Here is a 23,285-nt window from a genome sequence, read left to right on the forward strand (position 1 = left end):
GAACGTTTTTAACGGGGCCTGTGCAGAAGTCCATCCAGGGATCAGAAGTGACTCATCCTGCAAAACGCGCTGTGCTAATTGGTCCCCAAACACCGCCTGGATGTTATTCCTCGGAGAACATGTCCGTTTCTGCTCGTCTGTCACACCATGACGGGTCCACAGCAGTGCGTGCTTTCCACCTGACACTTCTTCTGTTGAATTTGTTTATTTTTTTCCTCCAATGTATAAAATCAAAGCTTCAGTTTTTGATTTACAGTGAAGCGAGAATTGCTAGATAAACCAGGAAAGCTGTTTCTTTTTTTAAAGACCTTTCAAAATCCCACAGCTTTAATATCCACTTGTTACAGGGTTATTCTTAGACTTAAATTCAGTGGAAAATGGGGTTATTAGTTCTTGGGTTTTAAACTCATAAATCCCTTTCATTAAGCCTTTTTTTATGAAGATTTAGCACGCCCCCACCAACGTTTGATAATATTACTGCGAACAAGTTGCACTCACTGAGAGCTACTACTGTGAAAAATTTTTAAGTGTAAAATGCAGGTGGAAATGATTTTATATTTCCAATAATAAAGGCTGGGATAATACACGTGTTCGGGTACATACATTGCATGCAGTAATCTGCATGTCCCTGGGTTTCTTAAAAACTTTCTTATTATTCTTATTATTATTGTTAAAACATTTAAGTTCAGGTCCTTTGCCCATTTTTTAATGAATTTGTTTCGTCTCTTTGGTGTTGCATTGAGTAAGTTCTTTACAAATGTTGGCTATGAACCACAAAGCAACCCGAAACCCTGGTTTGGGGGGGTACATGCGCCCCTGTGTTTAGCGCAGCGTTGTTTACAACGGCCAGGGTTTGGAAGCACCCACGGGCCCATCGGCAGCTGAGTGAATAAAAAAGCTGTGGTCCATCCACACGATGAAACACGACCACACGTCCGCAAAATGAAGGGAACCTCACCTTTTGCAGCAGCACGGATGGGCCCGGAGGGCGTCCTGCTAAGCAACGAGAAAGACGAACACCACGTGCTTTCCCGGGCATGAGGACCCTCGTGAACAAAATGAACTGACAGAGTAGAAATAGACTCAGAGATAAACAGGACAGCTGTCAGGAGGGAGGGGCTTCGGGGGGTGCTGAAGAAGATGAAGGGGTTGAGAAAACGGAACTCACAGACACAGACGGAAGTCTGGTGGCCGCCAGACGGGAGGGGGGCGGGGCGGTAGGAGGGGGTAAAGGGGACGCGTGGTGACAGAAGGGGACTGGACTTGGGGCGGTGAGCGCACAGCACAACCTACGGGTGATGTGTAATAGAATCGTATGCCTGAAACCTGCGTAATGTTATTAACCAGCGTCACCCCAATACATGAATGATTTTTTTAATTAAAACAATAAAATCAAACAGAACATGTAGATTCGCGTAAGCCCGCTGGTGGGCAGCGGCCAGGCGAGGAAGCAGTGAAGCATTGCAAACGGGGTTTGGGGCCCCTCGGGGCCCACCTCGGACACACTCATGCTGGGACGATCAGACGGGGTTCCTTTGTCCCCTCTCACGGGGGCAATATTTGTAGTTCACGGGACTCAAGTGCGTTCCTGCGGGCAGTTCGGATGATCCACCCGTCTCGATCTTGGTCCCTGCTCCTCTTTGTCAGCCTGGGTGACGCAGCGGTGGCCGCGGCAGGCCCACTGTGAGGGGCAGCAGTGGGATGGAGCGGGCTCCAGCACAGGAGGGTCCAGATCAGCGTGTCCCTGGGCATATCTGCAGGGAGGAGCCCCTGGGGCGGGGAGGCAGGTGGCAGAGCGGCGGAAGCAGGCAGGTGGAGGACGGAGGCGGAAGGGAGGCGGGTGGGTGGGTTGGGAAGGCGGGGCTTTAGAGTGTGTCTCGGGGTTGGAGTGCAGTTGGGGGGCCCGGTGCGTGGCTCTTGCGAATCTCCCGGGTGCCCACCTTTCCGCAGGAGATCCTCGTAGGAGTTCTGTGATTTACCAGAAAGGTCCCGCTCCAATATGACCTTGCAAATGTCCTACATGCTCCTTCTCTGTCCTCTCGGCACTCTTGTGTTGTTGTTGTTCTCTGTCTTTTAGTCCTGGAGGAGACTACTGCGCTTTACCGTTCAGTGCGGTGGGCCAGCAGTGGGGAGGCAGTGGCGACTGTGGAAAGTAATGCGGTGATTAGTCAGCACTGGGACAAGAGTAAACTGCTCTGCACACTCACAACTGGGAACCCACTATTGCCCGCCCCCCGCCATGAAGGACCACAAAATACGTCATCGTAAAGACTGGAAAACTAGTTGGAAAATATTTTTAAAATCATAGATTAACAATAGCCAAAATACTGTGCCGATGTTTGACCGATTTTCGCGTGTGTGTTCGTTGTTTCCAGGTCAGAGCTGCGGGGGGCTGGTCCAGGGCCCCAACGGCACCATCGAGAGCCCCGGGTTCCCGCACGGCTACCCCAACTACGCCAACTGCACCTGGATCGTCCTCACCGGGGAGCGCAACCGCATCCAGCTGTCCTTCCACACCTTCGCGCTGGAGGAGGACTTCGACATCCTGTCCGTGTACGACGGCCAGCTGCAGCAGGGCAACCTGAAAGTGAGGTGAGTGTCCGTGCTCCACCCCCGCGCGGAGGCCGGAGCCCTGTTTGACTTAGATTCCGAGGCGTCGCTGGAGCTGGTATTTTGAATTTCATTGGAAGGAAAGAACATTTTCTCTAGCCCCTGTAAAAGAAAAAGCCGTAGGTGCGCACGCCATCCTTCAATGGTTAAAAACGTAACTTCTCCCTGAAAGCGATGGTGGACTTCGCTGGCGAACACCAGAGTGTTCGGGGTCCACCGCGCGGCGTCGTCAAGGTAATTGCAGCAACATGATCAGGTCCCATTGTTTTTAAGCCACGGTGGCTTGGCGAGAAATGACACAAAGACAAATGAGTCCGGCTGAGTACTCAGAGCACAATTCAGGAAAAAACAAAAGCAGCCTTTGTGTTCGAGAAAACATTCAATGACAACAACACAGGAGGTGGGAGAGACATGAAAGACGGCGGCGGTCCTGGGAGAATTTTTGTTTTACTCAGTGCATGATGTATGCCGTTCCCCCTTAGTTTTCTCTATTGATCTATGATTTTCACCCTGAAGAAAGAAAAATGTGTTCTGGATGGGTTTTAAGTTACGTGTTTTATTTGTCAATGTGAGAAATTGCACCTGTACAACTATTCTTTTTTTTTATTTTGCAAAAGAAAAAGGACTATCTTTTCCAAGAAATCAGAGTTTCTCAGCTAACCTGATGAACATATTTAAGTATATACATACTTGCAAATAAAGCCTTATGCTCTGGTGTTAACATTTAGCGTTGACTAGAAACGAAGTTTGGGGCTGTATGGTGTCACGTAGAAAAGTTGACAGTGGGCAGGAGAAACTACTGTTCGGATAAAGGAAATGACGGAGATGCCAGGGTTGGCGCCAATGCACACAGAACAGGAATTTTGGTCGTAACTGTGGAGACTGAGAAAAACCTCCAACTCTAAGGCTGTATAATGATATCTGTACACTTACCTAATATAGAAATATGTATTTATTGTTTATTTAGGGTGTTGAATATATTAGCACATTCCAAGCATGCTTTATTTGCATTTTATTTATGGTGTCAAACACCTTCTAGTGTGTTCTGGATCACCCCCCGGCGAACGCCCGCCATCCGTGTGTAGACGTGCTTCTCCGCCGGCCCTTGCTCCTGCGCCGCGTGGCACGCAGCTGGCCCCCGGAGCCCCTGGGGAAGCTGGCTCTCCCCGGCGAAGGTGCACGGCCCTGCACGTGGGCGTTTGTTTGCACACGCTGGCTGCGTAGCTGCCCTCGCTCCTGCCGCGCAGGCGTTCCTGTCCTCTCGGCCGCTCTGCTGAGGACCAGTCGCTTGTGCGCCTTTATTCCAAATAAGCGATGCTGCTGGGGACAGCGGTCCGTTGTGATGATACAGAGAATTGTATTAGGAACTGCCGAGAGCGATGGCAAAAAGGAGAATACAGTTTATTCGCAGGTCAAGCCACGTGACCTCGTGTTAGAAGGAGCTCTCTCTCTTTCCGGTGTGAAAAAAGGCCTAACAAACAAGTCCTCTTAAAAACCTCTTCTCGTTTCCAGGTCCTTTCATTCTATCCTCCTCTAGAGGAACCTTCTCTGAAATATTAACGGGATAGACTACCTGTTTTTGGACAGCCTACTGTCCTCTTATATTCTTACGGTGACATGACGTTCCCTTTCTGGGTTAGTGAGAGCGACAAAGCGTAGGGACCAGCCCCCTGCCCGGCTGGGGAGGTGCCGGCGTCAGCACCGGGTGCACTAAGGTCGGAAGGCTGGGACTGGGCGCACGTCGCCTGAGGCCCCGTGAACGGTGTCTGAACCGACACCTGTGCCCCAGGGAGCTCCGTGAGCGTTGGTGAGTCTCACGGGTGCCGCCACACTCCCAACACTCACCGATATTTGCACCGGGGAAAGCAGGGGAGGCTGACAAGAGAGAAACGTTTTAGGTCCATGCACTGTTACGTCTAGTTTATTCATCTGGGGCAGAGGACCAATAGGCCACACTTCTGCCCAGTTCTTGTCCTTAAAGCACAGGTGTCCAACCTGTGGCCCAGGATGGCTGTGAATGCAGCCCAACACAAAATTGTAATTTAATTAAAACGTGATGAGATTTTTTGTGATTACGTGTCACAATGTATTTATTTAATGTGAGGCCCAAGACAACTCTTCTTCGTCCAGTGTGGCCCAGAGACGCCCAAAGTTTGGACACCCCTGCGAGGTGAGGGAGATGCTCCTACCCCCCACGAAACTGCACCACCTCCCCCCTGTCACTGCGCTCAGCACGCCTCGCTGCATGGGTGCTCTGTGAGTGTGTGGGGACCGCTCCGTACCCAGACGCCACTGGCCCGGGTAGGGGCCACAGAGGCGGGCGGGGCCCGTGGGAAACAGGCTTCCTCCAGGGGCCGCTGGGCGCTGTGGGTCTCACTCCTACAAGACGGAATAAACGAGGACGGGGAGTAAGAGCCGGCGTGTTGCTGGAGCCGACACTGAGAAGGTTGCAACCTTTCCACAGCAGCTGACGGGTGGAAGAGTTAGAATTAGCAGTAAATTCTCCTTACAGGGAGACTCTGACGTTATTTGTTTCCTGTTGAACCTTGGGCCGGTGGTTGACTTCCCCCACACAGTTAACATGCAACACTCACAGGAGGTCTGGGGTTCGAATGAAGGACCCCTTTGTCTGAGGGTTCAAGCGCCAGCTGCTGATGCGCCGTCCCACCCCGGCGGTTGCCGCCAACGCTGTCCTGGGCTCTGTGGTCTCGCTGTCGCCCAGAGGTGCCTTCAGAGGCAGAAGGTGCACCAGCAAAAAAATCAATAGCTGTTCTTTTGAAACAACTTGAGCATTTTATTATAAAGAAATTTCTTTTGTTTAGCCACAATAAGAAATAGTTTTCTAAATAGCTTAAGACTTAGATTTAATCCCAAAATAGCAAAACATAGAATTTGGAGGCTAGCAGTGTTGATGGTTACATCGTAACTTGCTCTCTAATGCAGCATGTATTATTCACTCTATTAAAGATTCTTTGACGGGAGAGAGATAATGCACAATTTGTGTTATCATCTTGGACTATTATATTAAAAATACACAAACACATAAGTGACTTTTGCCTCCATCAGCAAATTGAAATTTAACATGTAGATTTTGAGACGTAAGGGAAGACTTCTCTTAAGCACAAGAAAAAAGATGTGGCTCACAGTGAGGAATCGAACTCCGTTGAGTTTCCTGGAGTTAAAGCCACTCCCGTTCGAGAGCCGTCATGTCCCTGCTGCGTTTCTGTCCCCGGCCTTTGCCGACCCTGCCTCTCCCCTTGCTTCCCACACGGGGGTGTGGGAAGCCTTGTGGTCGCAAAACCCTGCCCTCTGGACCTTGCATCGTCTGGTCATTAGCTGCGACCTGTTGCAGCCCTCGCAGAACATGCCCCCGGTCCCTGGCAGGCGGGCCGCCCCTCGACTAGGACCCCAGTGCCCTGCCCTCCCTGCCCGAGCTCGCCCCTCTCTGACCGGAGACGTCTGTCCCAGTTCCGTGCCCCTCCTGCTCTGACAGTGAGGTGGACAGTTCAAGGACACACCCCTCTGATATCCAGGGGGCTCTGCAATTTGACTGCGAACTACGTGCTCCCTTCCACCTTCCCCATTTCCTCCCCCCGAGTCTCAGCCCGGTTCGGCATCTCAGCAGACGCCGCGGTCTGGGGAGGGGAGGTTGGGGCTCACAGACATCTCTGCCCCGGTCCTGGAGGCCGGAAGTCCAAGAGGGCCTTCGTCTTGGCTCCCAGGTGGCGGCCTCTCACTGCGTCTTCACAGGACTCCTGGGGCCAGTCCCCCCACTGGTGAGGACCCCGCCCTCACGGCCCAGCACCTCCCAAAGGCCCCACCTTGAAATTCCATCACACGGTGGGGGGGGGGGGTAGGGCGTCTCTAGTATGGGGGTAGTATTGTGCGTGTGCTGCGCGGTCATTCCCACGGCTTCCTTCCGAGGTGTCGGTGAAAATCTTCCAGTGACACACAGTACGTGTTACGGATAGCTTCTCCCAGATTCCTCTCTTGAATGGTGCACTTTGAATGGTACCTGTTTTTAATCCAGTCTGAGTCTAATCTATCAGTGTTTTTATTTTTGTTTTATGGTTTTCTGCAAAATGTCAGAAATGCGTGCGGACCCCGAGGTCCCAGATATTTTCCTCTATGTTTTGTTCTAGAAGTCGGTAGTCCAGCCCCTCATCGTAGGTCCGTGTTGCCTTTTGAGCTAATTTTTTACATAGTGGGAATTAAGGTTATACATTTTTGTCTTTGCATGTGGATACCCATTTGTCTTGGAACCATTTTTGACAATGCTTCGATTCTTATAAGGTTGATTTTTTGTGTGAGACAAGTGTTGACGCCCATGTTTTTAACATCCCGGCGATCTGACCGCATTTGTTGAAAAGAGTTTCTCTTTCTCATCTGACTGACATGGCACCGTGGTCAAACCCAGCTCCCGGTGCCCGTGAGGAAGGACTTCTGCACACTTTTCTGTCTCATCGGTCTGCGTGTCTTCTTGCTGGATTGACTGTGGTAGCTACAGACGCACACCTACTCAGCGGTCAAGGTTGTAAGAAGTAAAAACGAGCACATGTAAAAACAAACTCATATGTTCCTGCCTACTCACACACAGTCATGCTTGTCCAAACCAAGTCTGCAAAGAATGCTGCTTACAAATCACTCTGCGTTAACTTCTCCCTGTTCCAGTGGCCGCTCTGCTCCCTGTCTCCCGGCCCGATCTTGCCTGACGCTTCGCCGTCACGATACATTTTTCATAAATGTTCTCGCTCCGTTTGGGAAAGTTCTCGAGTTTTGAAATCACGTAGAGTAGCTCCTGCAACTTGCTTCTTTCGTGCATGTGTTTGGGTTATTCTAGCCCCCTGGCATTTTGAATAATTTAGAACCAGCCTGTCAATGTCTATAAAAATCTGGTTTTCAGTGGGATGGCTTTGAGTCTATGAATTTGGGAAAAAAATTACCATTTCAACAATAGAATTTTCCAACATGTATCTGTAAAATCTCTCTCCCTTTATTTCGGTCTTCCTTCATTTCTCTCAGAAAATGTTCAATTAGATTCATTCCTTATAACTTTTAGTTTTTAGTTTCTATTATAAAAGCCATTGTTTTTCGAATTTCATTTTAGTCGTTTATTAAAATTTCATTGCAATTGTTTACAAAAGTACAAGTCACCTGTCTTATGTTAACGTAGTACCCCGAAACGCTTCTAAATGCAGTGCTTCGTTCTAGTGGCAGTTTTGATGACCCCGTGGGGACTCTTTGGAAGCGAGAACAGTCCTATCTGCGAAGGGGGCCGGCCGTCTCTCTTGGGGCCGTGTCGGGATGACGGGCACCCGCAGGACAGCGCTGCGGAGAGGCGGACATGGTGTCTCTGCCTCGGGTCGGGACACCGGGCAGTGCTGACTGTTAGGGACGATGAGCTGTGGCGCAGGCAGCCAGTGTCACCTCCCGGCTCCGCCTCTGCCCTTGACCCCCACTGCGTGAAACTGGTGGTGCCCCCTGCGAGCCACGCCCCCTTTGCTGCAGCGGGCGTGGGGGGTGGGGGGGCCTCCCCGCTTCGGTGCCACTCGGCTGTCAGCCCTGTGGGACACCCGGGGGCCTCACGTTCGCTCTGCAGCTTAGCGGGGTCCCCTGGGGCGGTTTTCCAGGAAGGTCAACAGCACGCAGGCAGACCCAGCCCTGCTGGACCTCTGGACCGGGACCCTCGCTGCCCCTCCCCCGCAGGCCGGACGGTGGTGGGCGGGGCTGCCCTCTCTATCATCACCCACCCACCCTGGGCACCTCTCAGCCTCAGAGGCGTGGCTGCCCTCAACTTCTGCTGTTCCTGTGTTCAGGTTTCTGCGTATTTTATAATTTCTCTTTGTGGTTTATTCTCTGCACATGCGTTTCCCCCCTTCTTGTCTCAAAATTAAAAGATGCCGTCAGGTAAGGCCCTGAGTTCTTCGAGTTCAGAGGATGGTTGTTAAAGACTCAGACCTGTTCGGGCTGGCGTGGAATAAAACTATGGAACATCACACTTTTTGTTTTTCTGCCTGCCAGCACCACGTAACGCTCAGCCAAGGTGTGCTGGGAGAAGCACACCTGGGGAACCGGTCTTCGCGGTCACTTTTCCCATCCAGGTGGCGGCTGTGGCAGAAACCTGACCCGACCTTGGCTGGTGCACTGACTGTGTGCATTTTCCGTGAACGTTCTTTATCAGTTTGAGAGCGTTTTCTGCCATTACCAGTTCGCTGAGGGCTTTATTACCAATACAGCTAATTTTGTGAACTGGTTTTCCTGCCTCCCTTTAAATCATGATCTCTTTTATTTTTTCCTAGTAATATGGTCAGTTACATTCTTTAGTATTTTCGATGTGAATCTAAACTTGCTTTCTAGGATAAAGTGTACTTGGTCATCAGATATTATTTTCTATGTCATTGGGTTGAACTTGTTATATTTTATTAAGAATCTCTGTATGCACCCGAGTGATTTGGGTGTGTGGTTTTTCTGTAATCTCTTCTGGGTTTTGCTCTAAGAGTTGGGGTGATCTCAGAAAATGGGGTACAGCCGTGTTCCCCTCTCCTCCATGGCTTGAAAATTTGTATGATGTCGCTGTTATTTTTTTTTTGACAAATTTCAACAGAGAAACATCTCTCAATTTAGTGCTATTTAGATTTTCTATTTCGTCTGGTGTCAGTTTTGGTAAATTGCATTTTTAAAGATACTTAGCCACTTAATCGGTTTCATCAAATGTGTTGGTAAAAAGTTGTTAATAGTGTTATTTAAATCCTCTTAAGGTCCATAGAGCCTGTGGTAATAAATTATTTTTCATTTTAATATTGGTGATTTATATTCCCTTCCTCTTTTTTTTTTCTTTCTAGCTAAGGGCATATAAATTTTCTTGATTTTTCGAAGTCCAAACTTTGGCTTTGTTATATTCCCAGTTATCTATTTTCTATTTTAGTCATTTTTTTTCTTATTTCCCTCCTTCTGTCCATTCTGGTTGATTCTGCTCTTCTTTTTCCGAGCACTTCAAGGCAGAATGTGAGGTCACTGAGTTAGCTCTTGCTTCTTCTATAAGATCAATAGTTAAAGCTATAAGCTTCCCTCTGTGTACTACTTGACCTGTGTTCCACTGTCTTGCACTAATTTAACAGGGCACACTTTTTTTTTATTTCGTCTTATGATTTTATCTCCGACATACGGCGTACTAAGGAGAACGCGTTGACCATGTGGAGTTCCCGGCAATTCTGTGTCAGCTCCTCCCTCATTTGACACTATCGTCTTCAGAGGATGCACCCTGTGTGACCTTGACCCTCTTTTGTGCCACCGGAGTGTGCTGTGTGTCTTCCATCAGCTCTCCCACACCTGCGCCGTTATTGCATTGCAGAAAGCACCACCCAGACCATCCTCCAGATTTTAGACTTCATGCAAGGCACTTAACTTTCCAAAGTACATAATATGTAGGAATATTTGTTGTATATGTGTATATATATATGAGCTATATACATATAGACATATTCTATATTTCTTAAAGCAGAATAGATGTTTATTAGAGTAGTTGTCATTCACATATTTAATTTTACTTAGTAGTTGGTGTTTCAAACATTCCTGGGCTCTGCCTAAAATCACCTTCTGGACACCAGGCGCAGCTGACCCGGAACCGCAGAGACCTGCTGTCACAAAAGGGAAATCCCACGTTCCCATCACTGAAAACACGACTCAGCAAACAGCAACACTTCTTATTTTATTAATTCACCCATAGTCATTACAATTTAATGAAAGGTGTAGGGGAAAATCAGTGTTTGTGAACTCTCCATAATTATACCTCTTTTAGCCATCTATTCAAATTTCCCAGTATATAAACATAATTCTATTCTTCTTATGGAACGTTTTTATCTTACTAGCTTAGTAAGAGTTATGCTATCCATATAATTTGTCTCAAAATAATGAAGCAAATGACTTGCTTTGTTATGGAATTATTTAACCCCTGACAGAACATGTTCCGCACCTGACCGGTGACATGGAGTTCCATGTGACGGCACCCAGGTGACGGAACCCAGGTGACCGAACCCAGGTGACAGAATCGCCTGGCTCGCCCGGAGCTCCCTCTTGGGAAGGGAGTGGAGAAGGATGTGCCATCGAGGCAGGAGGACCACCGTCCCCAGACTGTTTATCAACGTGTCCCTCTTACCTGGTCACCGGGGAGCCCCCTGTGACAGGGACGCTGAGTGCATGCAGGGACAGGGGAGGAGTTAGGAGTGGATGACTCCCAGGCGCCTGGATGCTGGCTCCAGCTGCGGGGGCGGGGCTCAGAGGGCAGTTCAGGCCGCAGGTAGGGCGGTGGCTTGTGATTGACACACCCAGTGGGCTCTCCCCGTGAGCCCGAGTTAGTCCTTCCACGGGGAGAGCAGAAGCCCACTCCGAACTGAAAGCCAGTGCTGGCGCTACGCTGTCGGTCCCCGAGCAAGCACCTGCGATGGCCTTCGTCTGCGGCATGCCGTGCGGCATTAAACTCACCATTTCATCCAGTCGAGAACGTTATAACGTATCGATAGCCCAACATGTCCCAGTCTAAAAAATGAACAATTAACCTCGGGAAAACGGATAATCTGGACATTCTGCCTTCGCTCCCAGAGGAGAAGCAAGGGGCCACTGGTGGTTTCCTTCTGTGCCTTGAACCCAGAACAGAAGGCGATCAAAACCCCAAGGGCCATGTGTCGTTGAGTGTGTGGCCGGCACCGCTGTGAGGAGGGCGCCCTGGAGCAGGGAGGTGCGTCGGGAGACGCATTTGGAAACAGAACGGCATCACTCACCCTCCCTCCGACACCACCGACACGTGCGCCGGGTCTGCTAGAAATAAACCCCGGGGACTTGCTCCCGCAGCGCCCTTCGTGAGGGCTGGGCTCCAGCCCCGGCATCTCTCTCGGCGCGTGCACGCTCTGTTTTAAACGCCGTCGACTCTCTGTGAGGTCACGGGGAACACTCTGATTGATACTTTCTCAGAAAAGCCATGTCGGAGATACACCTGGGGCTTCTCTGCGACCCCAGGAAGCTCGTGACGACGCCCCCCCCCAGTTCTGAGTGTGAGGTGTGCTCCATGGCTGCGTTTGGGCCTCCTCCCTAGCTGCAGGCACGCCCGGCTGAGATCTAGCAAGTACTTTACCTGCTTCCCGAGGCGGTGCTTCCAGCCAGGGGGCTCAGCAGACCGTCAAAAATGTGCGTCTGTTGGCTGTAAAAGTTAATAAGAATTGGGGAAAAAATGCACACAGAACTTCCCTGAGATTCTGGCCCAGCTCCCCAACCAGTATATAAAATAAGCTCTAGCCCTGGCTGGTGTGGCTCAGTGGGTTGAGTGCTGGCCTGCCGTGGCAAGGGGTCCCTGGTTCTATTCCCAGTCAGGGCATAGGCCTAGGTTGTGGGCCAGGTCCCCAGTAGGGGGCGCACGAGAGGCAACCATGCATTGATGTTTCTCTCCCCTCTTTTTCTCCCTTCCCCTCTAAAAATAAATAAATAAAATCTTTAAGAAAATAAGCTCTAGCATAGAAATAACACTATATCTGAGTCTTGGACACTTTTCTGCTAAAGTCTTCTGGAAGTCTGTCTGCCTTTTCGAGGCGGCCTCATTGCAGACCACCTGGCTAGACCTGTCCCCCCAGTGACGCCAGGGCCCCCGAAGTTCCTACTTCTCAGGAGATCCCTAGACTCCTCAGGCTCAGCCGTGTCCCCAGAAGGGTGGCTAGGGAAGGCTGTTCACAAGAGCTGGACTTGAGTCCTGTAAGACGAATCTTTCTGGATCGGGGAGGGGGTCCAGTCGGTCACAGAGAAGACAACTGTGGTGGTCTGCAGTCCTTCGTTTTGTCATAGTGGACAGGAGCCTCTCCCATGGCCCTTGGCAGTGGGGCAGTCTGTGAAACATCAAGTCCAGGGGCATGTGGTGGTGACCTTGTCGTCGGTGAATCAGCATATTCTGAACGGTTTCTATAGATCCCGGACACTGTTCGAAGACACACTGACCGAGAGTAAGCCTACAGAAATAAGAAGCCACCAAATTATGAACCTTTTAAAAGATCGGTGCTGGTTTTTTATCCAGTTAACACACATTGACTTGTGACCAGTTTTGCTGGCGATGGTCTAGGGGGTTGGGGTGGGCTCTTATTAGCTGCTAGGCCCTGTTTCTGACACCTTAGAATTTTGTTTAACTGTAGTCCCCTGAACATAGCCTGTGAAAACTCCCTTTTATCACAAACAGTGGTAACACAGTGATATCACAAACATTCCCTGCAGCAATGAGAGGAGCTTTTCCACTTGGTGAGTGTAGCTCAGGTCTTCGATACAGAGGGTGCATAAGAAAGACTGGTTCGTAACCACCTCAAAATGATGATGTTTTTGCATGAGAATTAAGTGGCCGGCGCCCTTGGGCTGCAGGGAACATGGGCGGTTGTCTCGCCCACTCCCATCAGCTGTGTGACCGCCAGGGGCAGCGGAGGGATGGGCGGCGGGCAGCAGCTCTGCTCCTTCCGGGACGGGGCGTCCCCTAGAAGTTCGGGGTGAGCATGTGGGAGGATCGGCCGTGCTGGTGCTGTTTCCGGCGCACAGCCCTCACCTGTCTGGGGGGGTGGGGCCTGACCACGGAAACAAGGCATCCCGGAGGGCTGGCTTCGGAGTCTCTCTCCACTGCCAACAGAGGGAGCCCTTTGCAGGATGCCTTCCAGGCCCCCGGGGCTCTGACCAGCCACACTGGGAGCAAGAACCCTCCAGACCGTGGGGTAGAATTCCATTTCTTTCGTTCCAAGATTGTTTCAGGGATTGTCAGAACAAAGAGTGATGTGTAAACACACACACACACACACGTTTACATCGCCATTTGGAAATACGTGAGGTTAGATCCCCCGTGTAAGCTTAGAAAGGCGAGAGAGACACGTTCCGAGGGACTGTGGATCCACCGGGCGCAGCCCAGCAAGCACCCTTTCAAAACACGAGACGCGTCAGCGAGGGGGCGGCCGGTGTGTCAGCGGGGACACGGCCGAAACACGCGAGTGCGGAGCGCTGGGAGGGGGTCGCATTTCCTCGTGAAGCTCCTGGCAGCACGGGACTGACGGTGTCACGGAATCAGCAGCGGTGCGGCCGCGGAGCGCGCCCGAGTGACGCGGTGGCGTCTCCCAGCCCTGCCGGCCGTGCGCGCGCTCAGGGCTCTGGTGCTCCTCTGGACCCGAGTGAAGTTCCCGCCCGCGGTGTGCGAAGCCCCACAGTTAGCGCTCGAAGACTCCCCGTCTGTTGACCAAGAGAAAGTGGCTGGACAATCTAAGTGACCCCATAGTATTTTGGTGACCTTATAATTAAGGATTGGAGACTTCCAAGCAGCCGCATGGCTGTGACCTGCTAACTGAGGAAACTGGTCTGCGTGTCTAAGAAACTGTCGCATGTGGTGCCGCCGGTGAGTACCGCCGCTGTCACGGGCTACGTGTGTCTGCGTGCCGACGCAGCCTTTGGGGGAGACGCTGCGTGTGTCTGATGCGAAGAGACCGTTTAGTGATACGTTAGCTTCTGTGCTGAGCTGTATATGCTCGTGTATGTATGTGCCCACAGGTAGGTGTGCAAATGCACGCTTGTGCACACACACACACACACACATCACTTCAGTGTCCCTCCTTGCACCGAGGGTCCGGACGCAGTCGTGGATTTGGGATAGGGAAGTGCGTTCCTCTCTGCTGCGCCCCGGGGAGTGGTGCCTCGTGGGGCTGTGGGGGCGCGGGCAGCGTGCAGATTGCACGGGTTTGCGGGTCTGCGGTGAATAGGCCCTCGTTCTTATCTGGAAACAAGTGTGAAGTCATCACAGTCCACCAGGGCTAACGTTCGGGCTAAATTACTTTGTGCCGCAAGTATGATGGCTCTACAGATAAATCAGAGGAAATTAGAACCGTTTTAGGACACTAACTGAGATTGGACAGTTTGTACCTTAATGAAAATATTTAGCCCTTAGTTTCCATGTAAGACAAAATTATTGTTTTAAAAGAAAGCTCATTATTTGATTTTTAGTAAGATGAATGCATTGTAAATGCTGTAGGTAGGTTGTATTTTAAAATATCCTCTTAGGGGAGAAACTGTATTCTTCCAGCTCCATTGAATATTTTTCTAAATCCTCACTGGAGGGTATGTTTTATTGGTTTTAGAGAGAGAGGCAGGGGGAGAGAGAAGCATCCACCAGTTGCCTCCCGTATGCTGCTCCCCAACTGGGGATCGAACCCACAGCCTTCGGGTGTACGGGACAACGCTCCAGCCAACTGGACCGCTCAGCTAGGGCTCTGCTGAGTATTTCGGGAAAGTGTGGGCCTTACTCTCTGGGACTGGGTGTGTGAGCGAGTGTGCACGTGTGTGCGAGTCACGTTCAGCTCACTCTCGGCTGGCGGTTTCTAGGGTCGGTGTTTCTATGTTCTAGACTCTTCCACGTGAGTCATCTTACCCAGCAATGAGGGGCTCAGGCTCGGGGGGGGAGGGGGAATTCAGTTACGAGCCTGTGGGCAAGGAGCGAGGGAGGCGGCTCCTGGTCCCGGGCGCCGGGGCCTGTCCCTCGCCCACCAAGCCCCCTCTCCAGGGGGCGTGCTGCCCGCAGGGTGGGGGGCGGTGCCTGCAAGAAAGGGTTTTCTGCCAGGTGTCAGCCTCTGACTCAGTCTGCTGGGGCCCCAACTCGAAGGTAAACAAAGCCAGCCTTCGGCCCATCGGCAGCGCCCCCGGCTCTTCCCTGGGGCCCGGTCTCCTTCTGAACAAGGTGTTTCTCGTGGAGCCGATCTCCTGTTACTTTTGGAACTTACGGGTTTATGACCCTCACTGCCTCTCACAGAGGCCAGCAGTAAAAATCCGTGCTCTGTGCATCAGCTATAAATGTTCGTGTACAGCTTTAGGGTTTTCCCTCCTTGTTTCCCGTGAGGACGTTTGACGGTTGGAGCCTGTGATGCAAACAGAGTGCCGCAGGCACAGCAGTGGGCTGCTGGAGGGCGTCTGTGGGAGGAGGCAGGCGTCGGCCTTCCAAAGCAGCTCCCCGTTCTCCCGCGCCCCGCAGAAGCCCCCCCTCCCCCCGACTCCGTGTGGCCCTCCTGCCGGGGGAGCACGGCCAGCGGAGGGCCCACCGCTCACTCCCCTCCACTTTCCGCTTGCGAGTGACTCCCTGGGGCCGTGGGACAGAAAACGGCCCCCAATGAGTGGGGTTCATCCCGGGGCCCCAGCAGCCTCGCTCAACTCGCCTCGCCCCAGGACACCGGGAGCAACCCCCGGCAGGGCTGCGGGTGGTCCGTGTGCATGTGAATGCGTGTGGAGTGCACGCAAGTCCTCGGGCGACACGCGGTACGTTTGGGCGAAGGGCAGAAACCTGCCCCAGCGGGCGGTGGACCCAGGGTCCCGGTCTGTCTGTTTAGCACAGGGTGGGCCTCGCCTCTCCTGACTCCTCGCTCGCTGGGTTGCCTCTCTGTGTCGGCGTGCCGGGGTCTCGGCAGCCAAAAGGCTGCCAGGGTGACTCTTCGCGGGTGTGGCTGCTCGGGAAAAGGGGTGCGCACCTTTCGCAGTTGCCTCCCTGAGGTTCTCATTCTCCCAGGCGAGGGGCAGTGGGCTCGCCTGTGTGTCTCCCACTGTGAGACGGGCCTGCGAAAGTAACGGCCACCCCCGCCCGACATGCCAGGTGGCCAGCCCACACACGGATGACGGGGGGGGGGCGGTTCAAGGGAGCCCGTTGGGGTGATGAGCACACTTTTGAAGTGGGACCTTCAGCCCCTCCGCGGGGCATCAGCGCTGCGCCCCAGACACGCCCTGTGCCCCGCCCCACGCAGGAAACGGCGGGCTGAGGGTCTCGTGGGCCCCACGTCAGCCAGACCCGTGAGCTGTCTAGCCTCTTAAACGGTGCCCAAGACAGGAGGGGTCACTTACTCATCGTCCGAGCCCCTGCCAGTGGCCACGGCAAAACACCCAAACCGAGGGCCCCGGCCCTCGCTGCTTCCGGTCGGAGTGGCTGACCGGGGTCCGAGTGTCGCTCACGCAGCCGGCGTCACCCCCTCCCCCAGCGCGGGGACAGCGGGGCTGGGGCCGCAGGGCTGGAGAGGGCCTGGCCGAGGCAGCAGGTGCCCCCAGTCCCCGCGGGACTTCCCGGGAGGTCTGAGGCCTCTGCACCAGGGGCGGGGGGCGCAGCACCCAGCACCCCAGTGGGAGGGGTCTCACGGCCTTGCCTGTCATGTCCACCGGCGTCGCGATGGACTTGGGGGAAACGGGCATTCTTTCCATTCTCATTAGATTATTGAAACGTTACTTTTTCGGAACTGAGCATGCCGAGGGAGAAGAAAGGCAAATTATGCCAAATTCAGGACTACGCTCACAGGCAATTTGTTAAGAATGTGAAATGAGAACCGATTTCGGTCGACATGGAGGCTGCAGAGGCAGCGTGGGAGGTTTTCTGGGGCCGGCTGCTGCGGCGTCACCGCTTCAGCCTGGAACTGGGTTAGGCTGTTGGCGCAGAGCAGAAGGGACCACTGAGGGCTTCCGCTGCCCTTCGGGAGGAGAACAGACGAATGAGGGAACGGGACACTGTGAATAATGTAAAATACGGCCTCTTCCGTTCTGATGGACACGCGCCTTAAGTGGCTATGAGACGGCCTTTTTCCCTTAACGAAATGATGTGCGTGCCTCACAGGTGACCGGGAGGGCGACGGTCCTGCAGGGGCCTGGGGAGGGTGTGGGCCCCTCAGGGGGCCCTTGGCGACAGGTCCGAATGCGCGTGGTGAGTTTACGCAGAAGTGTGCTCCGCACCAGGGGGGGCGAGAAGGGCTGTGTTCAGGCCCCACCCCCTTCAGTGCTGTCGTGAACATTAAATTAAATCTGTGTCAACACACCGGACAGTGTGGTGTCCTTGGGCCAAAGGGGGTGCAGTTTCACCTGTAAGACTGAGAAACCTCATAGTCATCAACGTGAAATGATTTTCACCACACATTGCTAGGGAGCAGTGAATTAGCACATCATACCTGCAGTGCCATTCCCTTCGTATTTAAAACTCACATGTGTGTACATGTGTGGACACACACACGGATGCACGGACAGAAATCTAGAAGGCCACGCCACCAAATATCAGCAGTGCAACAAAGCTTCTGGGGACGGCAGGGCATCCGGCCAGCTGTCATGCCTCTCGCACTTACCTGACCTTTGTCATGAGGTGGAATAAGGGGGCCTGGAACTCACGTTCAGGAGCTCCAGTCACCTGCCACCTCCTCCACAGAACCTCTCCTGACCACACTGCCCATCAGCACCTGCCCCTGTCCCTCACGCCCTAAACCCCACATGCCGACATGCACACCGACATGTCCTCAAAGACAGTCCTCTGCTCTGCATTCCTTCTGTGTGTGCCCCTGATCGACCAGCAGAACGACGTTGTCCTGACTCGTTTGCTGACCACCCACCTGCCCCCCCTCCGGCTGCCTCTGGGAGCCAGGCTCTCTGGGTGCAGGGCCTGTCCCCTCCTTTCGCGGAGTCCCAGGGCCCACAGAGCGCCGGAAGCCCGGGGAGCCATCCCCGACCACCCAGATGGGGGTGGGGGGCATTCTTTTCTGCATTCTAGAGACCGAAGGGGAAAAAACCATGGGTGAAAACACAATAAGAAACATTTTGAAAGCATCTGTGAGGGCAGGGAATGTCACGGTTGGATTCCGTGGGCTATGAAATTGTCCGTGTTGCTGCTGACCCCCGCTGGGGGAGGCGTCGTTAGGCCGCGTGTGACGGCAGCTTTTCCGTGGCCGCTGTGTGGCCCCAGCTTCACTGTGCAGACCTCCCGGGGGCTTAGGAGGGCTGACAGCGGGGCCCGAGGTGAGCATGAGTGACCGCAGCCAGGACTGTACCGGGCCCTGCGGGCCCACTCCCCGTCCAGGGCGCTCTTCCCGGTTCTGGTCGGCAGGGCCGGGCGTGCGGGGCTCAGCCCGAACTTGGCTCTCGGCCTCGGACGTTCGGCGTGAGCACAGACGTGGGGACCACAAAGCCGTCCACAGGCGTCCTTCCGTTCCCTGCAGCCCGCGCCTGGCCTGGCGGAGGGGCTCTTCCCCCGGGGGCGGGGGGGACCGACTTATTAGCGCAGACACGGCGGCCGCGAGGAGCAGCTGGCGACGGCAGGTGCTCTGGACTGAGAGCAGGTGTCATGGGTTCTCACGCTGACCTTCGTCTCATTTTTCTTAATTTGTGAGGGCCTCTGACAGAGCCCACCACGAGGTAACCGGCTCCGGGCGCAGAGGATCCTGCACGGGTTCGCTGCTTACGGAGAGCCGGCCCTGTGAAGACAGCCGTTCGTTTTCTGTTTTAAAGCAAGCTCTGCTGGGCGGACATTATTGGTTGGGGCCCCGGGCCCTGTTCATGAGGTTGGCATGCCCACGGTGGCTGGTTTTAAATTCACAGTGCGTTTGTGAGGGTTCTCGCTTTGTCCTCTGAAAATCGTGACGCCACGGGTAGGACACGTATCTCAGTCATTAAACATGCATGCATAAATATTTGCACATGTCAGGATTCATGCGCACGTGTGGCCGAGGCCCGCGTTAGCTGAGCAGGAGGGAGCGGGGCTTTGGGGCCAGCCACCGAACGCGATGCAGGTGGTTACTTAAGCGTTCCAGACAGCCCCGCGGGGGCCCCCACTCGTCTCTGGCACACAGCCCAGAGGACACAGTGCGTGTTTGGCCAACAGACTGGCAAGCGTGGCCATGACCGTGAGCCCCAAACACCATCGAGAGTCCATCTTGCATGACTTCCGTTTGCTATCAAGGATGTCCTGTTCTTAACGTACTGTTGGCTGGAAAAAAAGAGACATATAACTAATTGCCGATGAAGGACTTCAGAGAGGCAGCTGCAAACAGGGGTTTGTGCCCAGGTGTTCCTGTGAAACGCGCGCACTGTCATCGATCCCAAGTCTGAGTCATCCTTCGGAAGGATGACAGCTGGGTGGGCTGTTAACGGTCTTTCCAAGACACAGGACTTTAGTTCCGCTGACAAACAAATAGGACGCCGTCTAGAGCATGCTTAGGGTGCACGCAAGCGAGGTTTTCTGTGGCCAAGTTGAAGGTCGAAAGACTTTCATGTGCTTACAGCTGTTGTGGTCAGGGTCAGGCAGAAGAAGCCAGTAACCGGGAGAAACGGACCCCACGAAGGTGGTGCAGGAGCCCGTGACCTTGCCCATCGTCCGCCGCCCAGAGGGACGGACTAGGCTTCAGCCCCGCCGCGACCTCTCACGCGCGAAGGGTATTCGGTGCAGGTGCTTGCCCTGCACACAGGCAGCAGGGCCGGCCGCCCTTGGCCTCCCTGTGCACTTGAGACGCGGATACTAGGGAAGCGCAGCCGAGCGCCTCAAGGGCAAAGCGCCCCCGTCCGCTGCTCTGATGATCTGAGGACGTCGGCACCCGTTTGCCGCCGGGAAGCTGAATTTTGAATATAAACCCAAGTACAAAGAAAACAATAAAAATCATTTCTATACCCATGACCCAAAGTTAACAACTGTCAGTAAATGGATATGTGGCCTTCTGGTTTCTAAAAAAAAGTTATATAGTTAATAGATTATAAAATGTGCTTTGTAAATGGTTCAGAAACACACACACATCTGCAATAGCATTATTTCAGGGAATCTGGTCACTTTGGAAACTCAGTGATGTCCACCGTTCTCAAAAGCAGGTCCTGTCATGCACAACCGCTCCCCTGCACGGGTGTTGGATGTGTGGGTTTTCTGTCAAACGTAAGACGTCGTCGCGTTTCAGGCTGCTGTCACCAGCAGCCAGCGTCATCCCTGGTCTTCTGACGAGCACGCTTCCTGAGGAGCACCCTCACCGGTGTTCAGAAACTGGGAAAAATGACAGTATTTGATGCCAAAAACGTTTTGAGGTGATTTTGACCGAAGTGATTTTTTTCATTTCATTTTTCTATTTTGCACTAAATTGCAAAGCTAACTTGCTAAATGGTGAGGGCTCTTAACTTTATTTTTTCCTTACCCACCGAGTTCCTTACGAAACTGGGATAGGCTTGCCTTTGTCATTTAGGCAGAACTTCTAGGGGTCAGACACGTAGCTCTGGTGCATTCTGAATGGAGGTTTGCCTTTATGGATAAGGTTTTAGTAACAGTTTTTAAAAGGCTGACGCATCCGAATTTTAAAAATAAAATGAATGCAAAAACAGTTGATCAAAATATAAAAATAAAGTGAAAACTAAAAAGTACAGTGGTCAGCAGGTCAGGACCGAGGGCTTCCCTCTGCCCTGGGGTACGAGTCGGTATTTCACGGCCCGTGGTTGGAGTCCATGTTGGTTTCACTGCATAAATGCAATTAGAATTGATTTGGTTTCCATTCGTAAGTGTAGCAATGTTTCCGTAAAAAAATTTGAGTTCAGATTGGTCTTACCATGTGTAAATTCTTAGTCCTTCGTTACTTAGAGTTATACACATGGTCAGTCCTTTAGCATTTCAACTTTAGAACCAGCAACATTTAATTATTGAAATACGTCATTTAGCTTTTAAATATTTCCAGTATCCTCGTGGTGCTTGCTCTCCCATCCGTCTTTGTAATTCTCACCGTAATGAAAGATGATTCTTCTCGTCATCCTCCGTGGACGCAGGACAGAGGCAACACCTCTACACCACAGCGGTGGCTGCAGGGGATCAACCGGAAAACGCTCACTCTGGGTTTCCCTGCAGCCGCCGCTCTCTGAGTGCCGGCCACTCCCTTGTGGGCCGCAGGAGCAATAAACATATCAAACCCAGACATTCCAAATCAAGAGGTCGTCCCATGAAAATGAAGGAGATCTTCCAATGTCTCTGAGCTTCGTATACGCGTCTTTCCTCGGGAAGTTTGTCTCTAGCCTATCCCAAGAACCCCAGCGACAGATGCACCCCTAAATATTCAGAGTGCTCTCAGTCACGTGCCTCAGGGCCCCGTCGTGCTCCCGACCTCTCTGCTGTACTAATTAAGGCCTCACCGTGTGCCCGGCGAGCACAGCAACAATCTGTTCCTGTGTCCGCTCCTTGAGACCACAGATCAATAGCCAGTTTCTGCTTCTTGGTGATCATTTGCTCTGGCAGGAGGCATCTTCAGCGCCTCCTCGTCCGGCACCGCTTTCTTCTGCCCTAGTGAGAATCTTCACCCCAAGGAGCAGCCGCCCAGGACATCTCCCTGGGGTGGGGGGAGGTAGGGTCCCCAGGCAGGCAGTGAGGAGGGTCAGTGTACAGCGAGGAGCCAGCTCTCCCTCAGGAGCAATGGGGTGACAGCCCTCTCCCGAGGCCCTCATCCCGGCGGAGGCAGTCGGTCCCCTGGCCGCTGCGTGTTCTTGATCTGTGTCTCCTTCCCGGCCTCTTGGGGAGTGCCTGCCGGCCAAGGTCGCTGTGAAGGGGAGCAGCTGCTGGAGGCCCTGCCCTTCCACCTGTGGAACCGGCTTCCCCAACCCTCCCGTGTTGCTCCCGGGTTGTGTGGTGTGACCCTGGGGGGGCCGCGTCCTGCTCCACAGACTCGGCCTTCAGAACCGGGGAGCGAGCACTGCCCAGCCCTGGAGTCCAGACCTGGGGTACGCCCTTCTCACCTGGGCCCCGCCGCTGCCCAGGCAGAGGCTCAGAGGCCACGCGTGAGCAGAATCTCAGAATGCGCCTCGTGGGTTTTGCTCAGACGTGGGTAAACCAGGCCGCCCCCCTGCAGGGGGCAAGGCCAAAGGGCACGCGTGCCTCTTCAGCCTCCAGGAGGGGCTGTGGGCCCCACCCCCAAGGGCAGGCTGTTGTCCCTCCACCGGGGCGGGCGCGGAGAGGCAAGGGGGACGAGCTCACACTTTGTATTCCAGCCACGCTGAGCTCGGGTGACACAGGGGTGACACAGGGGTGACCTCGGCCTCAGCAAGGTTATCAGCTGATGGCCGCATGATGTCCCTTCACCCCCCTGCCCCTCCTTCTCCTCTTCTGCAAAGTCACGCTTGTCCCGCCGAGTAGCCGGGGCAGGACAAGGGGGATGGTGGTGGAGGAGAGGGTCAGCGGCTGCGAATCAGGGGAACGCCCACGCGCGCTTGCCGGGACTTGCGCACTCGCTGGCCAGTCGCCGCGTGAGTCTGGGACCCAGAGACCGGCTGTCCCTGAAGCGCGGCCAGTCAAATGCGCCCAAGACGCAGGTGCGGCCATCCCGCGCACCCGAGGGGCAGTTTAACCCGGGCACCTGTGCCTCTCGGAGCCAAGCGCCGACTCTGCCTTGTGAGGCTTGGTGGGGCTCCCCCAAAGCACCCCCAGCTTCTGATGTACCGTTTCTCCCTGCGCTGCCCTCGTGGCTTTGTCCACTTAAGAGGGAGACTGTCTTGGGAAACATTTGCATGTTGCCAAGATTTTTTTTCTTATTAGGAGAGACTCCTCAAAATTAAGTTATGAGTGGTAATAAGGACATATTTTGCTTAAAAGTGAGATAGACTATTTTTTCAGACATGTAAACTGGCTAATTTGGAGAACATTTTTGCCCTAAAATTTGAGGCTACCATCAGCTTACCTTATGCATGAATTTCCATAAAGAGCAGATACATCTACACTTTTATCTCTCTATGAATAGAGGAAATTGTATGAATTTCTTTAAAGAGCAGATAAGTCTACACTTTTATCTTCCTGTGAATAGAAGAAAATATATGAATTTCCATAAAGAGCAGATAAGTCTACACTTTTATCTTCCGATGAATAGAAAAAAGTGTCAGTCCCCCCATCT

General features: G+C 53.2%; 1 protein-coding gene across 1 annotated transcript in view; it reads left to right on the plus strand.

Annotated features, from left to right (window-relative positions):
* The window catches only part of CSMD1 (CUB and Sushi multiple domains 1), a 687,628-nt gene that overhangs the window by 10,898 nt on the left and 653,445 nt on the right, over positions 1-23,285 (plus strand). The window contains exons 3-4 of the mRNA XM_045821269.1: positions 2,078-2,152; positions 2,376-2,592. Of these exons, the coding sequence (XP_045677225.1) occupies positions 2,078-2,152; positions 2,376-2,592 (292 nt within the window). The remainder of the gene's footprint in view (positions 1-2,077; positions 2,153-2,375; positions 2,593-23,285) is intronic.

The sequence above is a fragment of the Phyllostomus hastatus genome, unplaced genomic scaffold (genome assembly GCF_019186645.2).
Source record: "Phyllostomus hastatus isolate PE091 unplaced genomic scaffold, TTU_PhHast_1.1 phas_scaffold_46, whole genome shotgun sequence".
NCBI lineage: Eukaryota > Metazoa > Chordata > Mammalia > Chiroptera > Phyllostomidae > Phyllostomus > Phyllostomus hastatus.